Source organism: Centropristis striata, chromosome 20 (genome assembly GCF_030273125.1).
Source record: "Centropristis striata isolate RG_2023a ecotype Rhode Island chromosome 20, C.striata_1.0, whole genome shotgun sequence".
NCBI lineage: Eukaryota > Metazoa > Chordata > Actinopteri > Perciformes > Serranidae > Centropristis > Centropristis striata.
Window position 1 is genome coordinate 11,138,713 of NC_081536.1, and position 17,075 is coordinate 11,155,787.

At 38.2% G+C, this 17,075-nt stretch overlaps 3 protein-coding genes across 7 annotated transcripts in view; 1 reads left to right on the plus strand and 2 right to left on the minus strand.

Moving 5' to 3' along the window:
* Positions 1-49: 49 nt before the first annotated feature.
* On the minus strand, positions 50-3,936 carry bag2 (BCL2 associated athanogene 2). The gene is made up of 3 exons (XM_059359378.1): positions 3,734-3,936; positions 3,254-3,363; positions 50-1,175 (listed from the first exon to the last, which is right to left on the minus strand). The coding sequence occupies exons 1-3, from the start codon at positions 3,853-3,855 to the stop codon at positions 781-783; spliced, it is 627 nt and encodes a 208-aa protein (XP_059215361.1). The 5' UTR covers positions 3,856-3,936; the 3' UTR covers positions 50-780.
* Positions 3,937-5,811: 1,875 nt separating this feature from the next.
* On the minus strand, positions 5,812-13,504 carry znf451 (zinc finger protein 451). 2 transcript variants are annotated; one of them, XM_059323819.1, is made up of 13 exons: positions 13,391-13,504; positions 11,675-11,747; positions 11,284-11,367; positions 11,057-11,170; positions 10,511-10,622; positions 10,128-10,275; positions 9,908-10,034; positions 9,617-9,776; positions 8,743-8,890; positions 7,124-8,610; positions 6,974-7,045; positions 6,732-6,797; positions 5,812-5,959 (listed from the first exon to the last, which is right to left on the minus strand). In XM_059323819.1, the coding sequence occupies exons 2-13, from the start codon at positions 11,741-11,743 to the stop codon at positions 5,919-5,921; spliced, it is 2,628 nt and encodes an 875-aa protein (XP_059179802.1). In that variant the 5' UTR covers positions 11,744-11,747; positions 13,391-13,504; the 3' UTR covers positions 5,812-5,918. The 2 variants fall into 2 exon arrangements, with proteins under 2 accessions (XP_059179802.1, XP_059179803.1); XM_059323820.1 differs by having other exon boundaries at positions 13,395-13,444.
* A 1,920-nt stretch (positions 13,505-15,424) lies between these two features.
* The window catches only part of dst (dystonin), a 136,770-nt gene continuing 135,119 nt past the window's right edge, over positions 15,425-17,075 (plus strand). For all 4 annotated transcript variants that reach the window (XM_059359820.1, XM_059359816.1, XM_059359817.1 and 1 more), the window contains exons 1-2: positions 15,425-15,810; positions 16,115-16,146. In XM_059359820.1, the coding sequence (XP_059215803.1) occupies positions 15,627-15,810; positions 16,115-16,146 (216 nt within the window). In that variant the 5' untranslated portion in view covers positions 15,425-15,626. The remainder of the gene's footprint in view (positions 15,811-16,114; positions 16,147-17,075) is intronic.

A 17,075-nucleotide genomic window follows, 5' to 3' on the forward strand; every position in this document is an offset into this window, starting at 1 on the left:
AGGCCAAAAGCCAATTTATGTTGAAAGCTCATGAAAACGCTAGTAAGTAGACCTTGAGTCATTTCTACTGGCAAACTTATCCAGATGTTTATAGCTGACTGGCATGTGACCGCAGCACTATTATACTATCACCTGTCTAACTTCACACAATAATTGATGGCCAGTCATGAAAGAAGTATTCAGATCCTTTATAAATACAAAAAAAGTATGAACCCTTGACAGAAGACCTCTCTTTAATACTTATTAGACAATGTGTTTTTTATTTATGTGTTTGACACGTATTCTGACATCAAAACAGCTTTGTGCAAATATGAACTAAAATCCACAGCGTAATGTGAGTGGTGTTGCCTTCTCACACACAGAGGTAGTGTACACAATCATTAACAGGTGCCTGATTTAAAAGGTGAGACACTGCAACAGAAAAAGGTACTTCAACATTAGAGTCTGGAATTTACAACAAACTGTGACCAAACTTTCAAAGGAGCACTATGCTTTGTATCTTTTTGTCTTTCTTCAGTGCACATACACAAACAATCAGCGTATATTCAAATAATTTGATGATAAAACTTGATTGTGCCCTGAAGTCACTGTAATATTCCTTCAGGGAGAACGATGTCTGTTGTGCTTTTTGGCCCTAAGGTTCAGCATCATTGTATTTTTCCCAGAGGGACTAGTCTTGCTGCTACATGTAGAGTCCCTCTAAAAGATAGTACAGGATTAAAACAGTTCTCTGTGAGGTTAGTGGCATTTAAGACATATTTTATGTTTTGGTGACACGTCTTAGGGACAGCCATTGGCTTTTGGATCCTCTAGTTTTTGGTGATCCATAATCTTGATGTTCTTTTCAGCATTTTCAACGTTCCTCAACAAAGTCTCCAGCCTTAGTTTGATGGTCTTCTGGTCGTCCAGAGCGCAGCCGATCACGACAGCCTGAAACTTCTGGTCGATGGGGACGGGAGGGGCCTCGGTCACACAGGCTGCATGCAGGGCCATCAGCTGCTGCCGGCCACTCTCCATGTCATTCAGTAACTTTTTCACTATTTCATCGATTATAGCCGTGGCCTTGCGCAGCGCCTCCTCCTGCTGGGAGTTTCTGATCGTGCCAACAGAGATCTCCACACACAGGGTCCGGCCCATGAGACGGTTTGCAGTTAAATTCAACTCTTCTTTCTCCCCTTAAAAAAATACAAAACAAGAAAGAAATCAATGCTCCTCCTTTAAAAATATATATCTATACAATGTGCTGTAATTGATAACACATTGGCTCAGTGTAACCTCACGACACAAAGGCTCTGGTTTCAAATCCTTGCCCTTGTCTCGCTGTGTGGAATTCCTGAGATTGTGCTCCGGTCTCCTCCCACTGTTCAAGATACAGGGCATTCCAACACCCATAATACAGTTTTGGGAACACTGGCTGGTGGACTCTGCTTTTACTTTAACTGGTTAATTTTTAACACAACTGACAAATAAGTTAAATAACAACAAAAAATGTCAGGGCAAAGGCATCTGATATGACAGCAACATAATACACACATTTACCTCCAAACAGATTCAAAATGACCTCAAATAAATATAAATTGCCCCAAAAGGGACACCAAGAGACCAAAACAACCACTAAAGGTAAAAAAAAAAAAACAGCTGCAAAGACACACACAACCACTATGAAAATGGGACAAAACAACCACAGAGACACACAATGATTAACCTCCTGTGGCCCTGCGTCCTCATATGAGGACATTTCACTTTAGGTTTTCTGCACCTGATGCTTAATTATGACAAGTTGTCCTCAGTAGTACACACTCTTGAAAAAGCACAATACATCAATCAGTGTAAAAATCAGATGGCAGCATCTTGGTTAAGTCAATCAACAGGACCAGGTACAAAATCTGATCTCATTTTATGGTTAAAACTTGTTTATTTGTGCTTAATAATGTTTGTAGTTTGAAATTCTGTGCAAGTTTGACTATTTTTAGCAATAGCAAAAAGCTACGACACTGCTAATCAGGAAGTCCTCATTTGAAAACGAATAGACTTTAACTATCGTTCTTCCAAAGACAGTGTGTAAACGTAAGGAAATAAAACGTTTTATAGACTGGTGAATTAATTGTGTTATACAGTAAAATTAACCCATTATTTTTTTCAAAAACTACTTCCTGTTCAAAGACAATGCTTAGTTTTTGTACTTATCAGGTCCTACAAATCTAAAATATCTAGGAGAAACTAACTATACATACCAAACAAAAGCTTGGGTCTCAGGAGGTTAAAAAGAGACAACTACATAGCATCACAAAACAACTACACAAATATTTTCTATGCCCCAAATACATAGTGTGACAAATGTAGTTTGCCAAAAAAAAAAAAATACCAGGCTGCCCTACTGTATCTGGTCACATTTTGCAGTATGGAAGTCAGCATGCTCTTCTGGCTATTCTTACACAATCCTCTATGAAGCATATAGAAGGTAAAAGGTCAAGGAGTAATCCTACAACAAAGTAGTGTGTTCCATTTATATTAATACTGCATGCAACAGTAAGTACTGTGTAAAGGCAACTGCTGTATGTACTAAAACTAAGAAGAAAAGTGTGTGATTTAGATTATATTACTGTTACGAAGTTTACTTTTTTAAACCTGACAGAAAGGTAATTTTGAACACAGCTAACTAAACAAAACGTTAGTATTATATTGTATTATTTGTTATTAATTTTGTTGTTTGTTCAGCAAGAGAAAATAATACAACAGCATAATATATAGCATCCAAAAAAGTGATACATAATACATTATAGTCCATGGCTGTTAATGGCTGCATTGGATTGTAGAGAACATAGTGTTCATGTAATGTCCACTCCACTGTTTGTACAGTAGGCTGATGATTAGTCAGGCTATAGCTACTGTATTGATGTAATGGAAAGAAGGAAACACTGTATGATAATGATAATGAATGCAATTACCCTTTATGTATTTCCTATCTATTCTATTACTAGAAGGAAACGGCTCTGGGTTGTCTCCTCTCTTGGGTGGGGAGCAAAAGCTATCATGTTGCAGTGTTTCTTTTTAAATCCTCTGAGGTTCTTGAACAGCACCACCCTGCTACAATACAGCATTCAAAGCATAACCTCATTGGATTACAATGTTACAGTGTATTGGAAAAACACATGTTTTGGAGCCTAGGCTGTCAAATGAGGTGTTTCAGACTGTTTAATAGCTTTCTTCTTTTTCTTTTCCCTGTTAAAAACACAGTAAAGTTGAGTCTCACCAGCACTGATGTTTCTCAGTTCCTGTCCATTCTGTATGGTCTGGATCATTTCCAGGATGCACTCCCTTTCCTGCACCATGGCCGAGGCTGTTTCGCGTAAAGACTCAACCCTAACAGGCAGAGAGAAAGACAACACATGACCATCCCTTCTTGTCTCAAACCACATCCTTTCTCTGGAAAAATAACGGTCTGTTGTAAGGGAGAAGAATGACAACACAATCCTCTGAGTATCATAATCAACACACATATTAAAACCATGTATCATTATAAGATACTCACCCACACCCACTGATAGTATCTTTAAAAAACATTTTAAAGCGCGAATGATTGCATCCGCATTTCTCTCATCTAGCTAAGAATATGTCTATATTATATCAATAAAAAAACATGCAAACAGTAAAACAACATAGGCTAGAAATGCTTCAAACAGCACCCTGGGTTTAAGGCACATGGTAGGCTACTGTACGGCCTGTTACTTACCTTATTTCTAGCTGATCTAAACTTTCCAGGAGTTGTGCGGAGCGATCTGCCATAGACAGCGTCCTGTTGAATTTGCTGCAGGCAGCTTCGTTCATTTTCGCCTGTATTTTAGCTTGAGCCATGCTGAGGAATGATTATTATTATTATTATGATTCGTCCCGAAGAGAAATCCTGCGTGCGATCAACACTGTGAGCTGTCCAGCTGACTGCAGCGGCGCCTCTGGGAGAACATTTCCAAACATGGGCTGCAACTTCCTTCACTCAATCCTCACAGAAGCTTCTCGAGGAGACCAGGACAGTGGTTTCCCAAAGTCAGGTGCGAGGACCCCTATAGGACCCCGAGAAGCTCCAGCAAGTCCCCAGAAGTACTTGGATTAAACTGTGATTTAATTTTCTACACATTTTCACATTTCATGTTTGCTATATACCAAATATCTGTGTGTTTTTGTGAGTGTAAAGTTTTATTATTGGGTTATTACATTATTACAGTTTTTGGGAACTCTGACTTAGAGTTGACTTTGCTTTTATTTGTATGTGGTTAATTTTTTAACACAGCTGTCAAATATGTAAAAGAACAAGAAAAATGTCAGGGCAAATGCACCTGACACGACAGCAACATAATACAGACTGATAGAAATGAACAGGAGTTACAGTCTGATGTGTGCATTACTGAACAGGGGCCCAAAGTGTCAGCGACCCTGCCCACGTCTTTACCTCCAAAAAGAGTCAAAATGACCCAAAATACATATAAATTGACTACAAAATGATGAAAACAACCACAAAGAGACACACAATGATTATAAAGAGACACAAAACAACTACACAACAGGTCGAAAGCACTACACACAAAAACTACAAAAAAAAGTGGAGACACAAAAACACAGAGATGCATAAAGTCTACAAATTAATACAAAACAAAAAAGAGGCTTAACTAGAATATGGGGGAAAGGTGGTGCCTCCTGCAAGTCTGTGCCCAGGGGCTCATTGTCTCATGTAGTTGTGTGCACCTGTTCAAATCTGAGTGTTAATCATAGTTAATGTTTAATATAATGTGTTAACATTTAGTGTATCAAAGCCACAAAATTTTCATCATCTGGGCCGTTTTAAACTATACTTTGTTGCAGTGCTTAATATTCTCATTACTTTAGTCTACACTCAAAAAATGCAGTTATTAAATTTTTTTTTTTTTTTTAATCAAATACTATTCTATGTATAAATTACCCACATCTATCTGCCATGCTCTGCACTACTTGCTGAATGCTCTGTAGATGAATTACTTTACATCTAAGTAAGAATTAGAGTTGTTTCCTAAACACATTTAATCTTAGAGGCATCTTCACCTCCGACATTGTAGTTAGATGGAAGCTGCCAAATTCTACAACCAGGGTTCCCAAATAACTTGTTCCATGAGTGGATAAACACTGTTTGACACCTGGGTTACTATCTCAATCTATTTCTGTATAATGGGAAGTTTTCTTCATTATCTGATTGATCCAAGTCAAACTGAAGAATCACAAACTCTGCACAGAGAAAAGAGTAGGGGACGTGAATAAATACAGAATACAGAAATACATCTGAATGCCCATTTGTAGTGTGAAACCACTTTCAAAAGGAATCTATCACTCACCTTCTAATGATTTTGAACAAAAGCCCAAACGAGCTGTTGCCAGAATTGCAGCTTTGCTTAAATAGGACTTGAAGTTTCCACTTTAATTTAGAGGATTGGTCTCTCACATTAAGATCAGGACTGCACTTCAAGAAAAACGTGGGTAGGTTGGCTGTGCTCCACATAGTACATTCAATACACTCAATGAAAACAGAGACTGCAATTGGAGACTGTTCACACTGTGGTCACAAGTTGGGCATTGGCATTTTGCAGTGTCATCGGTGCCATCTATAGCATGTGTCGACACACAGAACTGTCGAGTCTTCACAACAGAAGACATAAATCCAAAACTACAAACCTTCTGCAGTGTGATATGGGGGTTCCCTATGACGGAAATGCTTTAGATCTATTTTTTTATTATGTTATCATTTTGATTCATTTACAAAATAATTACAAAGCATAAAAAAGGAACTACTGTTCATTTATTTATTAGATTCTGAACACAAATACCTGGTACAAAACATCTGAATATAATGTCAGATAAACATTGCGTCACAAAAAACTAATCAGATCACATCCTTAAAACTCCAGAAGACTTCTTTGAAGAGCTTCTTCCAACTCTGTAAAAAAAAAAAGAAGCAGAACATAAGCAACCAAATTGCACTGAATCCACACAAAACACTGCAAATTGCAACACCACTAACACTTACTAATAACATACAATAAAAATCAACGAGGTATGCAAGTAAAAACAACCACATTACATTTCAGTCATTCATTCAATACCTCCATAAAGTAGCCTGAAAGGCCTCACATATTTTACCAGAATTTAATGAACATTTTTTTCCGAACAGGAAGAGAATAAGTAATATTTTCCATAAATGTAATTTAGTTTATCCATCCACCCCTGTGGACTGAAGTAATCAGTGCTTTGTGAAGGCTTTTTTACAGACGCATATCAAAAACCAAACACATATTCAACAGCCTGAAAATCAAAGGCACTCTTTTTTAACTTAAACACCTTTTTTTATAATGGCAGTTATGCCATTAGAGTTTTCTTATGCTTCCTGCATATTATCATGTCAAAGGAGCACCTATTTGAGAAAGAAAGTGGTCAGTGAGGTAGGACTAAACGTGTTGTCTTTAGTTTATCCTTGACTAGCACATCTGAGACAACTTCTACCTGACTTATCACATATTTTAATGTTTTTATGCTGCATGGCAACCTTGGTAAGCACTCAATAAATATTGGAGCTCCAATAAAATTGTCTCTATCAAATATTGTTGCTTTTATTGGAAACTCAACAGCCACTACACAAATGGTGAACCATTCAGGCAAACAATGTTTATCAGACTAATTTATGTGACCCTAGGCTGCAGTGAAACACAGACCTGCTGATTCTCTTTGGTCTTCTGCATTCAAAGATGGTTCATGGTTCATCTCTTCGTCCGATTCATCTGTAATAGATCACACAATAAATGATCAGCTGATATTTTGTAATTTGATGAAAACACAAGCACAAAAATGTGACATAATAAAGCTCTTGAATATAGTAAAGACACCTAAACTGTGCATTTGCTTGCTCATCTATTGTGGTGTGAGTGACAGGGGATATATATTGTGTATTGCCTACTTTCACAAGCTTCACTCCCTTTGTCGGCCTGATTCATTTTCAAAAACGTCACCAGTGTTTCATCTTCAATCTCTGAAATGACAACATGAAAACAGGATTAAAATTCTGCAAGCAAACTTCAATAATAAATACCAAAAAACTGCAATTTACCATTTGTGTCTGGTGTGACCTCCACAGCACTGAGTACTTTTGCAGTGGTAGCTTCTGCTTTCCTGTCTTTACTGCAGGTCCTGGAGCTCGTGCAAGGTTCCAGTGCACAGTGTCGGGAGTGGTAGTGTTTATGGAAACTCGGTATATCCATAAAACTCTCCTGGCAAGCTTTGCATTCTACCTCAAAGGTCGTGTCCAGGTTTAACGCTGCATGCTTTGTGTGGACATGAGTCTTTATGTGTGCGTAAGACGGGACAGATACGCTGCAAGGAGCGCACACGTAGCAACACTTTCCATCTGCGGAAAGATTCCTCATGCATTGTGTATACATAGCTTTGCTCTCCTCTTTGCTCCTTTCTGAACCCATGCATGGGCATGTAGGTTGCCTGGTGCTTTCAGCAACAGCAGGCTGAACAACTTCAACATCATCCATGCAGTAGTAGTCTTTACTGTGAAGGCTTTTGTAGTGCTCCAAGAACTCTCCCTCGGATTCAAACTGCATGCTGTCGCAGAGGCCGCAGAAGTGGGAGCTCTTAATCTGCCCGTTGTGCTCATTTGCACAGTGTCTGCGCACAGTGGACTCTTTAAAGAACTTCTGGGGACAGTGTCCACAGATGAATCTCTGGAAGCTGTGAGTGCTCATATCGCTGCAGTGTTTCTGTACGGCCTCTTTTGAGTCGAAGATGTCCTCGCACATCCTGCACATCCAAGTCTGCTCTGTTTTAACGGTCTCTGCTGCGCTCTGCTGGACTGTAGACTTGGAGGAATACATTTCGCTGCTGGTCGACGGCTTGGCGTCAAGGACGGTGGCGAGCTCTTCGGGCACCTCCTGTTCGCTGAAGTAGGTGTGTCCGCTGTGAGCTTCTGACACGTGCTGCAGGATGTCTTCGTGCCGGGGCATTTCCACCTTGCACTTGCGGCAGTAGAAGAGGAAGTTGGAGAGATGAGCTCCCCCGTGAAAGCGACTCATATGCAGACGGGCGATTGAGGACTCTCCCATGTGTTTGCCACACACGCCACACTGATGGAAGATTTGGTTCACAGCCAAGAGATGCTTACTGGCTGTAGCCTCCATTGAGAACTGGATGCCACACTCGCAGAAGAATGCCGTCACTGATTTTCTGCTCGTGCTGCCGTTCACGCTCGTTCTCTTCCGTTTGGCCGGGGATTCCTGACCACCACTCCTTTCCTTGTTTCTTTGTTGAAAAGGAGTTTCAAAGCCTGTGGACTGTCTCTTCCTCTGTGCCTCTCCAGCCCTGTGGGTGTGTTGAATTTCACTAAACCTGCAGTGCTGAAGGAGAGCTTTCGCCATTGTTTGGTTGACCTCCACGTCGTGCTCGGTCAATTCTTTGTGTCTGTCGATTTCATCTTGGCTGCGGAAGAGTTTACAGCAGAGGGAGCACTGCCCTCGCACCTGCAGCTGTTTCATAACCTGCACCACTGTTTTATCAGCCTTGGCCACTGCACAGCCCTGTCTGCAGTGCACACTAAAAAAAAAAGGAATAGGAAAAATCAGTTCCACAAAACATCTGAACAAAAATCACTGTCTGTGATACAATATATGATGTAAAACATATTAATACATGCAGATGCACTGAATAAATCACAATTAAACTTACTTAAAGTGAGCTTGAGCTGCCTGATGCGAGATCAGTACTTTGTGACACAAAGAACATCGGACATTGAAGGCTGCCTCCTTGCACAAAGTGATGAGACGATTTTTAATGTACTGTGAGACGGGAACTGGCAACGGCCTTCCTCTGGTTTCTTTAAGAACAGGAGAAAAATAAAAGATGCACGTCATCTTTCTCAAATAATATAATTCTACAATGTCATTTAGCAGACTAGTACCTTTTGATAAATTTCTTTAAGACAATTTTATGTAAAAATTACCCTAAAACACGACAAGAGAATTCTGAGATTTAGATATGAGGTTTTAACTCTCTGAACCTTCGAGCAGTTTCAGGTTGTTGGGTTTTTTTTGTTCATACATTTTCTTTTTGTAACTGTGACCTTGTTTTTCACTGCAATATATCAGTCCTGCAGCTCCATAGAAACAGAACAAGCATGGTTAGAAGCAGGGGACAGTCAAACACGTCTTTTGTACAGTATAACCCCGCTATAATGACACAAACCATAACAACTTGAATGAATATATATATATATATATATATATATATATATATATATTCCCTGCTCTTCTTGTCTTCCCTGCCTCCTGCAAATGCTTAATTTTTTGGCTGAATTATAAAACACATGTGGAATAAAGTGAATTTGATCAAATATCACTAATAAAAGCTCAGATTAGGTATTTGATTTTATGTTGGATGAGATGCATGACAGGTTCAAGGACCATCGGAAATTGGAAAATCTGATGATAATTGGCTATGACGAATGTTTGAATTTTGGAAACTTTTTAATCTCCTGGGGAGTCGTGGAGTTTTGAGGGTTAATGAAGATGTATAGAACATAAGAGCATTCAATAAAGCTTACCACCCATGGTGAGAGACTCTGTGAAGTGGTTTTTGGTTGACATGTGCTGAAGACATTCATCTCGGAGGTTGAAGAGGAAGTAGCAGACAGGACAGGCGAAGCACACAATCCTCTGATAGGTCTGAGTGATGCTGTGACCACCAGCAGCAGATGACGACACCTAGTGATCAAAACAGGTTTATTATCAAAGTAATTATAAAACTACTGCACTGTAGACCTATAGTTAGCAACCAATTATTCCAAACAATAATTAACGAATCCTTCAAAGAGCAGTCATTAGAGTGCATCAACCTTAGATTCAACATGTTTCCTCCATAATTCTTCAGTCTGGAAATGAAAACCACAGGCAACACAGGCAAACACCTCAGATGGACATCCTTTAAGATTGATGGTTGGGTCACAAGGGGAGTGATCAAACCTACGCACAAGATATTTTATTGCAAAATATGGCATTTTTATTGGTTAAAAAAAAAGTATTACACCTATACTTAAAAGGAATAAAAAGGATCACCTTTTTAAGTGGCCTTCAAGGAGGGACGCATTGTCATAAACGCGACAACAGTTGATCACTGGACAAGTGTGTCTCGTTGAATTGCCGGGGAAAGGAGCAGGTCTGTGTCTTCTTCCAAAACCAGTACTGATCACTCCAGGTTTAAGAACTAAATAAAACACAAAGTAAGTAAAGGATGATGACCAATTCAAACATCCCTGTTAAGAAGGAAAGTGGATCACTGCAGCAGTACAGAGTATAGTGGTGGAAATAGCCAACAGTACATGACAGTAACATGCTTTTAAAGTTTTTCTCCTGGCTTAACTACAACTGAGACAAACAGATTTAAAAGTGACAATGACAGTGATTATGCAACAGATTTCCAATCCAGATTAAAACTGTACCTGGCATCTTTAACCACATGTCTACACAGTGCTTTGCTTCCCGATTAATTCCATTAGTAGAACTAAAAGCCAGCTCCTGCTGTCCATGAGCTCTTTGTAAGATTTGCTTTTCCTGAAAAAGAGACATAAAGAGATGAATGGACATATTCTGCAGCTTTTTGTCACTTGCCTTATATAACAAATAGACATCTGCAGAAAGCTGCAGACACTAAAGATAGTGTTCCAGGTCACAAACAATATAATGCTGTATGGAGCGAATACACTGTTGTTCATTCTACTACAGCAGGTTGCCAGTTATTTGTTTTGTATGCATTCTGCCCACAAGGTGGCACTGTTGCTGCTACAACTGACCTTAATTGACCCCAAAGATAAGCACATCACACACAGAACAATTTCTACTGAGCATTTAAAGTTATATTTACTCTTTAAATTAAAAACAACAAACAAAATCACTGTAAAAAATAGCCTGATATATACTAAAAATGTATTGGCCTAATAATAACAGTCTAAATGATAGCAGTTCACTACATTTTGAAGTAAACTTACCTTGAATGCTCTACATTTGTCTGATCTTTCCTTTTTCTCCTGGGCCACCTGGTGTGCTAACCTGTCCAATGTGGATGTAACACGGGCCTTCTGGCGGCTGATTTTGTCTTCAATCTACAGGAGAATAAAGGAGACAACCATTTTCGAAAACTCTAAACAGAAACAATGAAATAAAAATAGTAGATAAAAAGATATAAAGAGATAGAAAATCATTTTCAGCAACTCACCGTGCCTGCCGATGATGAACACCCCTCATCATCACTGTCACTCAGCAGATCAATGCAGTCCAATACTGGTCTGACTGGGTTCTCCTGAAGCAAGTGCAAGACACCATGACATTTTCATTATAAAATACAAAGAAGTCCGTAAACCACACACGATATAGAAAGGTTTTTTTCTTAAATGTAACATTCCCATGAAATCTGAGTTGATCTAAATCATGGCTACAGTGACAGAATATATGGAGCAGCATGAATCAATCAAATATGATATATTTAGGGTAATAAGTGATTTCACAGTCCTGTCAATGTCAAGAGATAGAAAGTAAGCATATGCAGTTGTTTATCATATCCTTTGAACCCACTGATTTTTAATAGATAAAGTGCACATGTGACTTACTGATACAAACTCCACTTCTTCCACCTCATCATCCACCTCGTCATCGTCTGCTTGAATTGGAGAAGACATTTATCTGAGGAAAAACAAACTAATGTAATCCTAAACATGCTTATAAGGGAAGGTGGAGTGTACCAGCCTGTTAAGCAATAGCAAACAAGGCTCGACTTTGAATGGTTAGGGTCAGCACAGTTCAATGGCCTGAGTATTGATTATTATATAGAACCCTGATTACAAAATATTTAGGATGCTGTGAAAAACTTAATAAAATCAGAATGCAATGATTTACAAATCCTGTGCCATCTACATTAAATTGTTTATAGTGCAAAGACAGTATATCTAATGCTCCAGCAGGGAAACTTTATTTGTAAATACCATACTGTGAATTTTTATTTAGGTTTCCAACTTCCCAACTTCTTTGGAACCAGTACTGCAGACAGGAACAGGTATATGTGAACTCTTTGTTTCAGCTGATTAATGACGGCACAACTATTAATTTAGGAGCAATGATAGCCTGCACATGGGTTCTATAAATCGTCACACTGTTAAAATAATCGCCAAACTCATTTTTTCAAGTTTTGCAGGAAACACAAAAAACTTCACCAAAAGTGTAACATATGACATTTATTGATCATTTCACTCAGAAAGGATGTAACAAAGGATGGCTATAGGCATAGTAAATAACACTGAGTGTAAATTATGTATCTTAGGAGAAATAAATGACTTAGGCAATTTTTGAACATGCCTTTGTGACTTAAGCAAGATATGGTAACACTTTATTTTGAAGGTGTCTACATAAGAGTCACACAAGCCTGTCAGAAACATGACAAGTATCATGAGCATTAATGTTACTTCAAAGTGTCATTAATGTTCATGACACATCCCATGTCATGTTTTATGACACGCTCATGTCACTTATGTAGACACCTTCAAAATAAAGTGTTACCATATCTTGCTTAAGTCACAAAGGCTTGTTCAAAAAATTGCCTAAGTCACATTTTATTTTGACTATTTTGGCATAATAAATCCGCTTAAGTCACACACTTGACATAGGCCATTATCTTAAAGGGGTAAAACCACATGATCTGATCAACTGAGGATGTAGGTGATTTTAACATAGGTGGCCGGTGTCATGAGGAGATGATTTAGGCAAAAAAAACAACCAATTTTGACAAAAAATTACTTATTATTTTAACAGTTGTGACGAAATAAAAGTGTTGTTGCACTACAGCTCTTGGACACCATTAGCAGCACTGAGCTCCTGAACAACCGTGAACAACACTCCAACCGTCGAGCAAGGATGAAGTTACGCGCCTCCGCGATATTTTCATGGTTTGTATTGAGTTTAACTTTAACGGCATGTACCTTAGCTACCTGTCCCCCATCAGTGTTCCTCTGCAACTTCACACGTATATGACTGTAAAAGTATCGCAATCTGTCGCCAATTACTTCACATGCCTTTTGATGTGTTTGTATTATCAACCATGTTCTGTCCAGCAGCGTTATTAGCAGCCACATCTTGAAATGGATGCTCCGCTCTGACAGAAGCCAAGCGGGACGCAAAGCGTGCAGGCTCAGGGTAAGCTAGCGTTAGCTCTCTGACATTTGCGGTTGTAACGTCTTAACTCCAATAAGCCAATGCAAGCAAAACACGTTCTGAAGTTTGACTTAGGTTGGCGTTAAATATGGTTGAAATCAACAGATGAAGCATGGCATTACCTACTGCTTATCCTGTCTGCTCCTCAGTTGACGGCTGGTAGCTATCTTCAACATCCCCAAATCAAAGTAAAGGCAGCTAGTCTGGGCTGCAAAGTCACGTGTAACCGGAGCGCTCCTTTTTATATACGGAGTGTGCCGCACGGACGGGGTTAATGGATTTTAAGCAGAACAAACGGGAGACTAAGCTCCACTCGTCTGTTCTAACCTTCTCCGGGCTTGTCCAAAGCGTGACACTATTGCCAACTATCACTCTATTAATATTTTAGTATTGAATAACACTATAGCTGGTTTTAACTTTTTCATTTTTCAGTAACTTTTTTTTCCAATGCTTTATTAAACATTACAAAAATAAACATTTCTGGCACGTTTTTCACAGTACATACCTTGCATAAGTGTAGAAAGAATGCTAGGTGAACATCAATCAACAGTAAAACTTATAATAATAACATCAATATTGTAAATTCAGAGCAGGTGAAATAAAATAAAAATAAATAGATAAAAATAAAATACATATAAAACAGTCTAAATGTTGTTTTCAATAAGGGGGGTTCGATCTTTTTTCAAAGATATATATTTTTTGTGCCTTTGTTATTGTTAGAATTTTTATAGATTTTAAGTACAATTTGAATTCATTCATGAAGACAATAAATTTGGGGGATGATTTCATAACTCTATTCTTGTGGATGAAAAATGTTGCTAAACAAAGGGTAACGTTGCAACATAGTTCCATTTTTCAGTAACTTCAAAGCAACAAAAATGTGTAGCCATGTTGGAGTAGCAACTATGTTAATATAATGTTATACATCAATGCATTGTCATTATTTGGACATAGAATTTATGTTGTATAAACTTTGATGACAACATCCATGGGTAAGTAGCAGTGTCCTATCCAAGCCTCTTTCAATAGGTGTCATTCTCTTTAACTCTGGGCTGAAACTCATATGAGATGAGCAACTGACAGAAATGACCAGGAAAATGTGAATATACAAATAATAATAGCATTGATACAAGCTTATACATGTACATGTATTACAATAAATGTGGCTATAGTGTTCTCATTATATGTACAATAAAAATGTGCAAATTTTTGCAAATAGAAACACATGTTGACATACTTAAAACAAGATGCACATGACAACTGTACAGGCATATTTAACACAAGTGACACAAATTGAACACATGCTCTATGTTGGTATATATGGAATACTATACACCATATTTACCATAATAAGTACACATATGCTGATATTCATATTTTGTTATAGATTGCATGCAAATATCACATCCATTCTACTAAATAATGCTACATAGGTCAACATACATATTAGAACCATATACAAACATTCCAATAATTTGGTAACATGTATAACAATCTTATTTTTTCATCATGTAAATTATATTGATGTAATGCAATGTATTATTATTAGTATTAGTATTATAGTATTATGTATTATAGTATTATGTGAACACTGTGTCTGGTCTTTTTATGGATGTAGAATGGCCCTTTTTAAAATAGCAAATAAAACTTTTTTTCTCTCCTCTTTGCTTGCCTGAGTTTTTAATCTGACTGAAGAAAAAAAACGCTCTAATGATAACAGTTCATGCAAAAATTACATAACCCATGTTGGATTATGATTAGAGTTGGTTCCTATTTTTCTGCCTAATCCTGAAAGTGTCTGTTCATAGCACCTGCTTCGTTTTAGGGTCTGGCAGTACAACAGGGTACATTTCACTAAGCCTGGAGAGCAAAATATCCTTCAAAATAAACTAGACAGCCATGTTGTATTATCTATAATTATATATGAGTGACACTTAAAACGCAAAATATGTCCTCTATATGCTATGACAGGACTGAGCTTCAGAGACAAACATAACTCTGCATTATTGTTAATACTATTGTTATTGATATGGCAGCATCATCCTTTTGGGCAGCCCACAGATCTGCAGCAGATTACTGCGATGCTCAGCCGAATCTGCTGACTCTCCCTGCCCCTGTTAGAAAAAAATAAATAAATAAAACTTGCGTCTCTGCTGAGTCATGCATTGTACCTCACACAATAATGATATCAATAGCCTGGACTGTCTACTTTGAACCTGTACGCTTTACGCGGTTTGCTCTGCGATGCTTCACGTATGTCAGACAGTGTCTTTATTCTCATCTTGAGCTTTCAGCGACACATCGGCAGGAGAGGAGCCAGCTGTCTGAGGCTGCGGGATCTGTCCTACATCTCGTCTTATGATGATTGCTGCGGCGTTTTTGGTGCTGTTAAGGCCGTACAGTATTCAATGTGTGCTGTTGCTGCTGTTGCTTTTGCTCGGGACTATTGCGACTATTTTGTTTTTCTGCTGCTGGCATCGCAGGCTTCGTAATGGAAAACATCCAATAAAATCAGTGCTCTCCGGACGCACCAAGAGCCGCGGTGAGTATAGCGCAGGCCAGCCGCATCTCCTCATCCTCACAGCTCATGTATGCACACTGCATGTTGTGGATGTATTCAATCTGTTTGATTTCTACTAGCAAAAAGTGTAGATATATCTCCGGTATGGGCTGTAGGAGAAAACAAACACACATAGGCGTTAATAAGTGTGAACACAATGAGGGTGTTTGTAGCCTAAAATATCTGGAATTATTGTAAATTATATAAATGTATATATATTTGTCATACTTTATTGATAATGCTACGTCATAATGTGTCATTCTAACATCTGTTATCTGTCCTGTAGTGGGCCTCCGATCACATCATTTTCGATCAGAGGTAGGATGAACTTTTTTAATTATGGTTTTCAGTCAGTCCTCTGTGATATCACATACCAGCTGGGAGACATCAAGAGTTAAATGTATGTTATTAAGCCTATTCTATCTACGAGCACTTCAATAATAATACGAGAAATGCTTCATCCGTGTTTCTTTGCACTTTTGCAGAACTGCATGACTATTTTAATGACCATGATGTGCGCAATGCGCATGTGTTATCATCAATAAATAATGTGGGTGAATTTGCAGTTTCATTCTTAAAGGAGAGTTGAAACTATGTACAATGTGTTCTCAGAAATACATTGGTTAAAACTGAGCCAATAAACCCACTCTATCTTATAATACTGAAGCTATATACAGACAGTATGTCATCATGTTTGATGCCTAAATGCGTCAAGTAGAGCTGTTTCCGTTTAACGCACTGAGCTTTCAAAATAAAACGCCAAGAATTCAAGTCAAAATGCACGAAAATAGCTTAAAGCCACCACTACCACATCCAAATTGCCATCTTAGGATTTAAAATGTTATATTATGGCAAAAGCTGCCTTAGTTATTATCATTCTTGTGTTTCAGTCATGAACTGGCATGGAAAGGATTCGTCTGTAATTTCACTGAAACTAAAAAGGGGTTGATGAAAAGTAGCCAATTGGCACATCAAATAAACCTTAAACAAACCCAGTATTCATTAAAATGACAACATAGTACTGACAGTTTTATACTGTAGGTTATATTTGCATGTAATAAACAGATGCTAAAAATAAACCTTTCATTTTTTTTTTTTGATTTTCTGTGTTTTTGAAGTGCTAAAAGCAAATGCTTCAAAAGCTTCCCTTCCTTTGCAGGTGATGTTATTGAACCACGGGACATTGAATCCCCACTGGCTCAGTATACTGTAGCTGGTCGGGCTTTAGTATCGTGTTCAAGGGCACA

Coding starts and splice junctions, on each gene's coding strand:
- bag2 (XM_059359378.1), bottom strand. CDS start 3,855: ATGGCTCAAGCTAAAATACAGGCGAAAATGAACGAAGCTGCCTGCAGC. Junction 3,364..3,733: donor TTAGATCAGCTAGAAATAAG/GTAAGTAACAGG, acceptor TCTGCCTGTTAG/GGTTGAGTCTTTACGCGAAA. Junction 1,176..3,253: donor ACTGAGAAACATCAGTGCTG/GTGAGACTCAAC, acceptor TATTTTTTTAAG/GGGAGAAAGAAGAGTTGAAT.
- znf451 (XM_059323819.1), bottom strand. CDS start 11,743: ATGTCTTCTCCAATTCAAGCAGACGATGACGAGGTGGATGATGAGGTG. Junction 10,623..11,056: donor ACAAATGTAGAGCATTCAAG/GTAAGTTTACTT, acceptor TCTCTTTTTCAG/GAAAAGCAAATCTTACAAAG. Junction 8,611..8,742: donor GCAGCTCAAGCTCACTTTAA/GTAAGTTTAATT, acceptor TTTTTTTTTTAG/TGTGCACTGCAGACAGGGCT.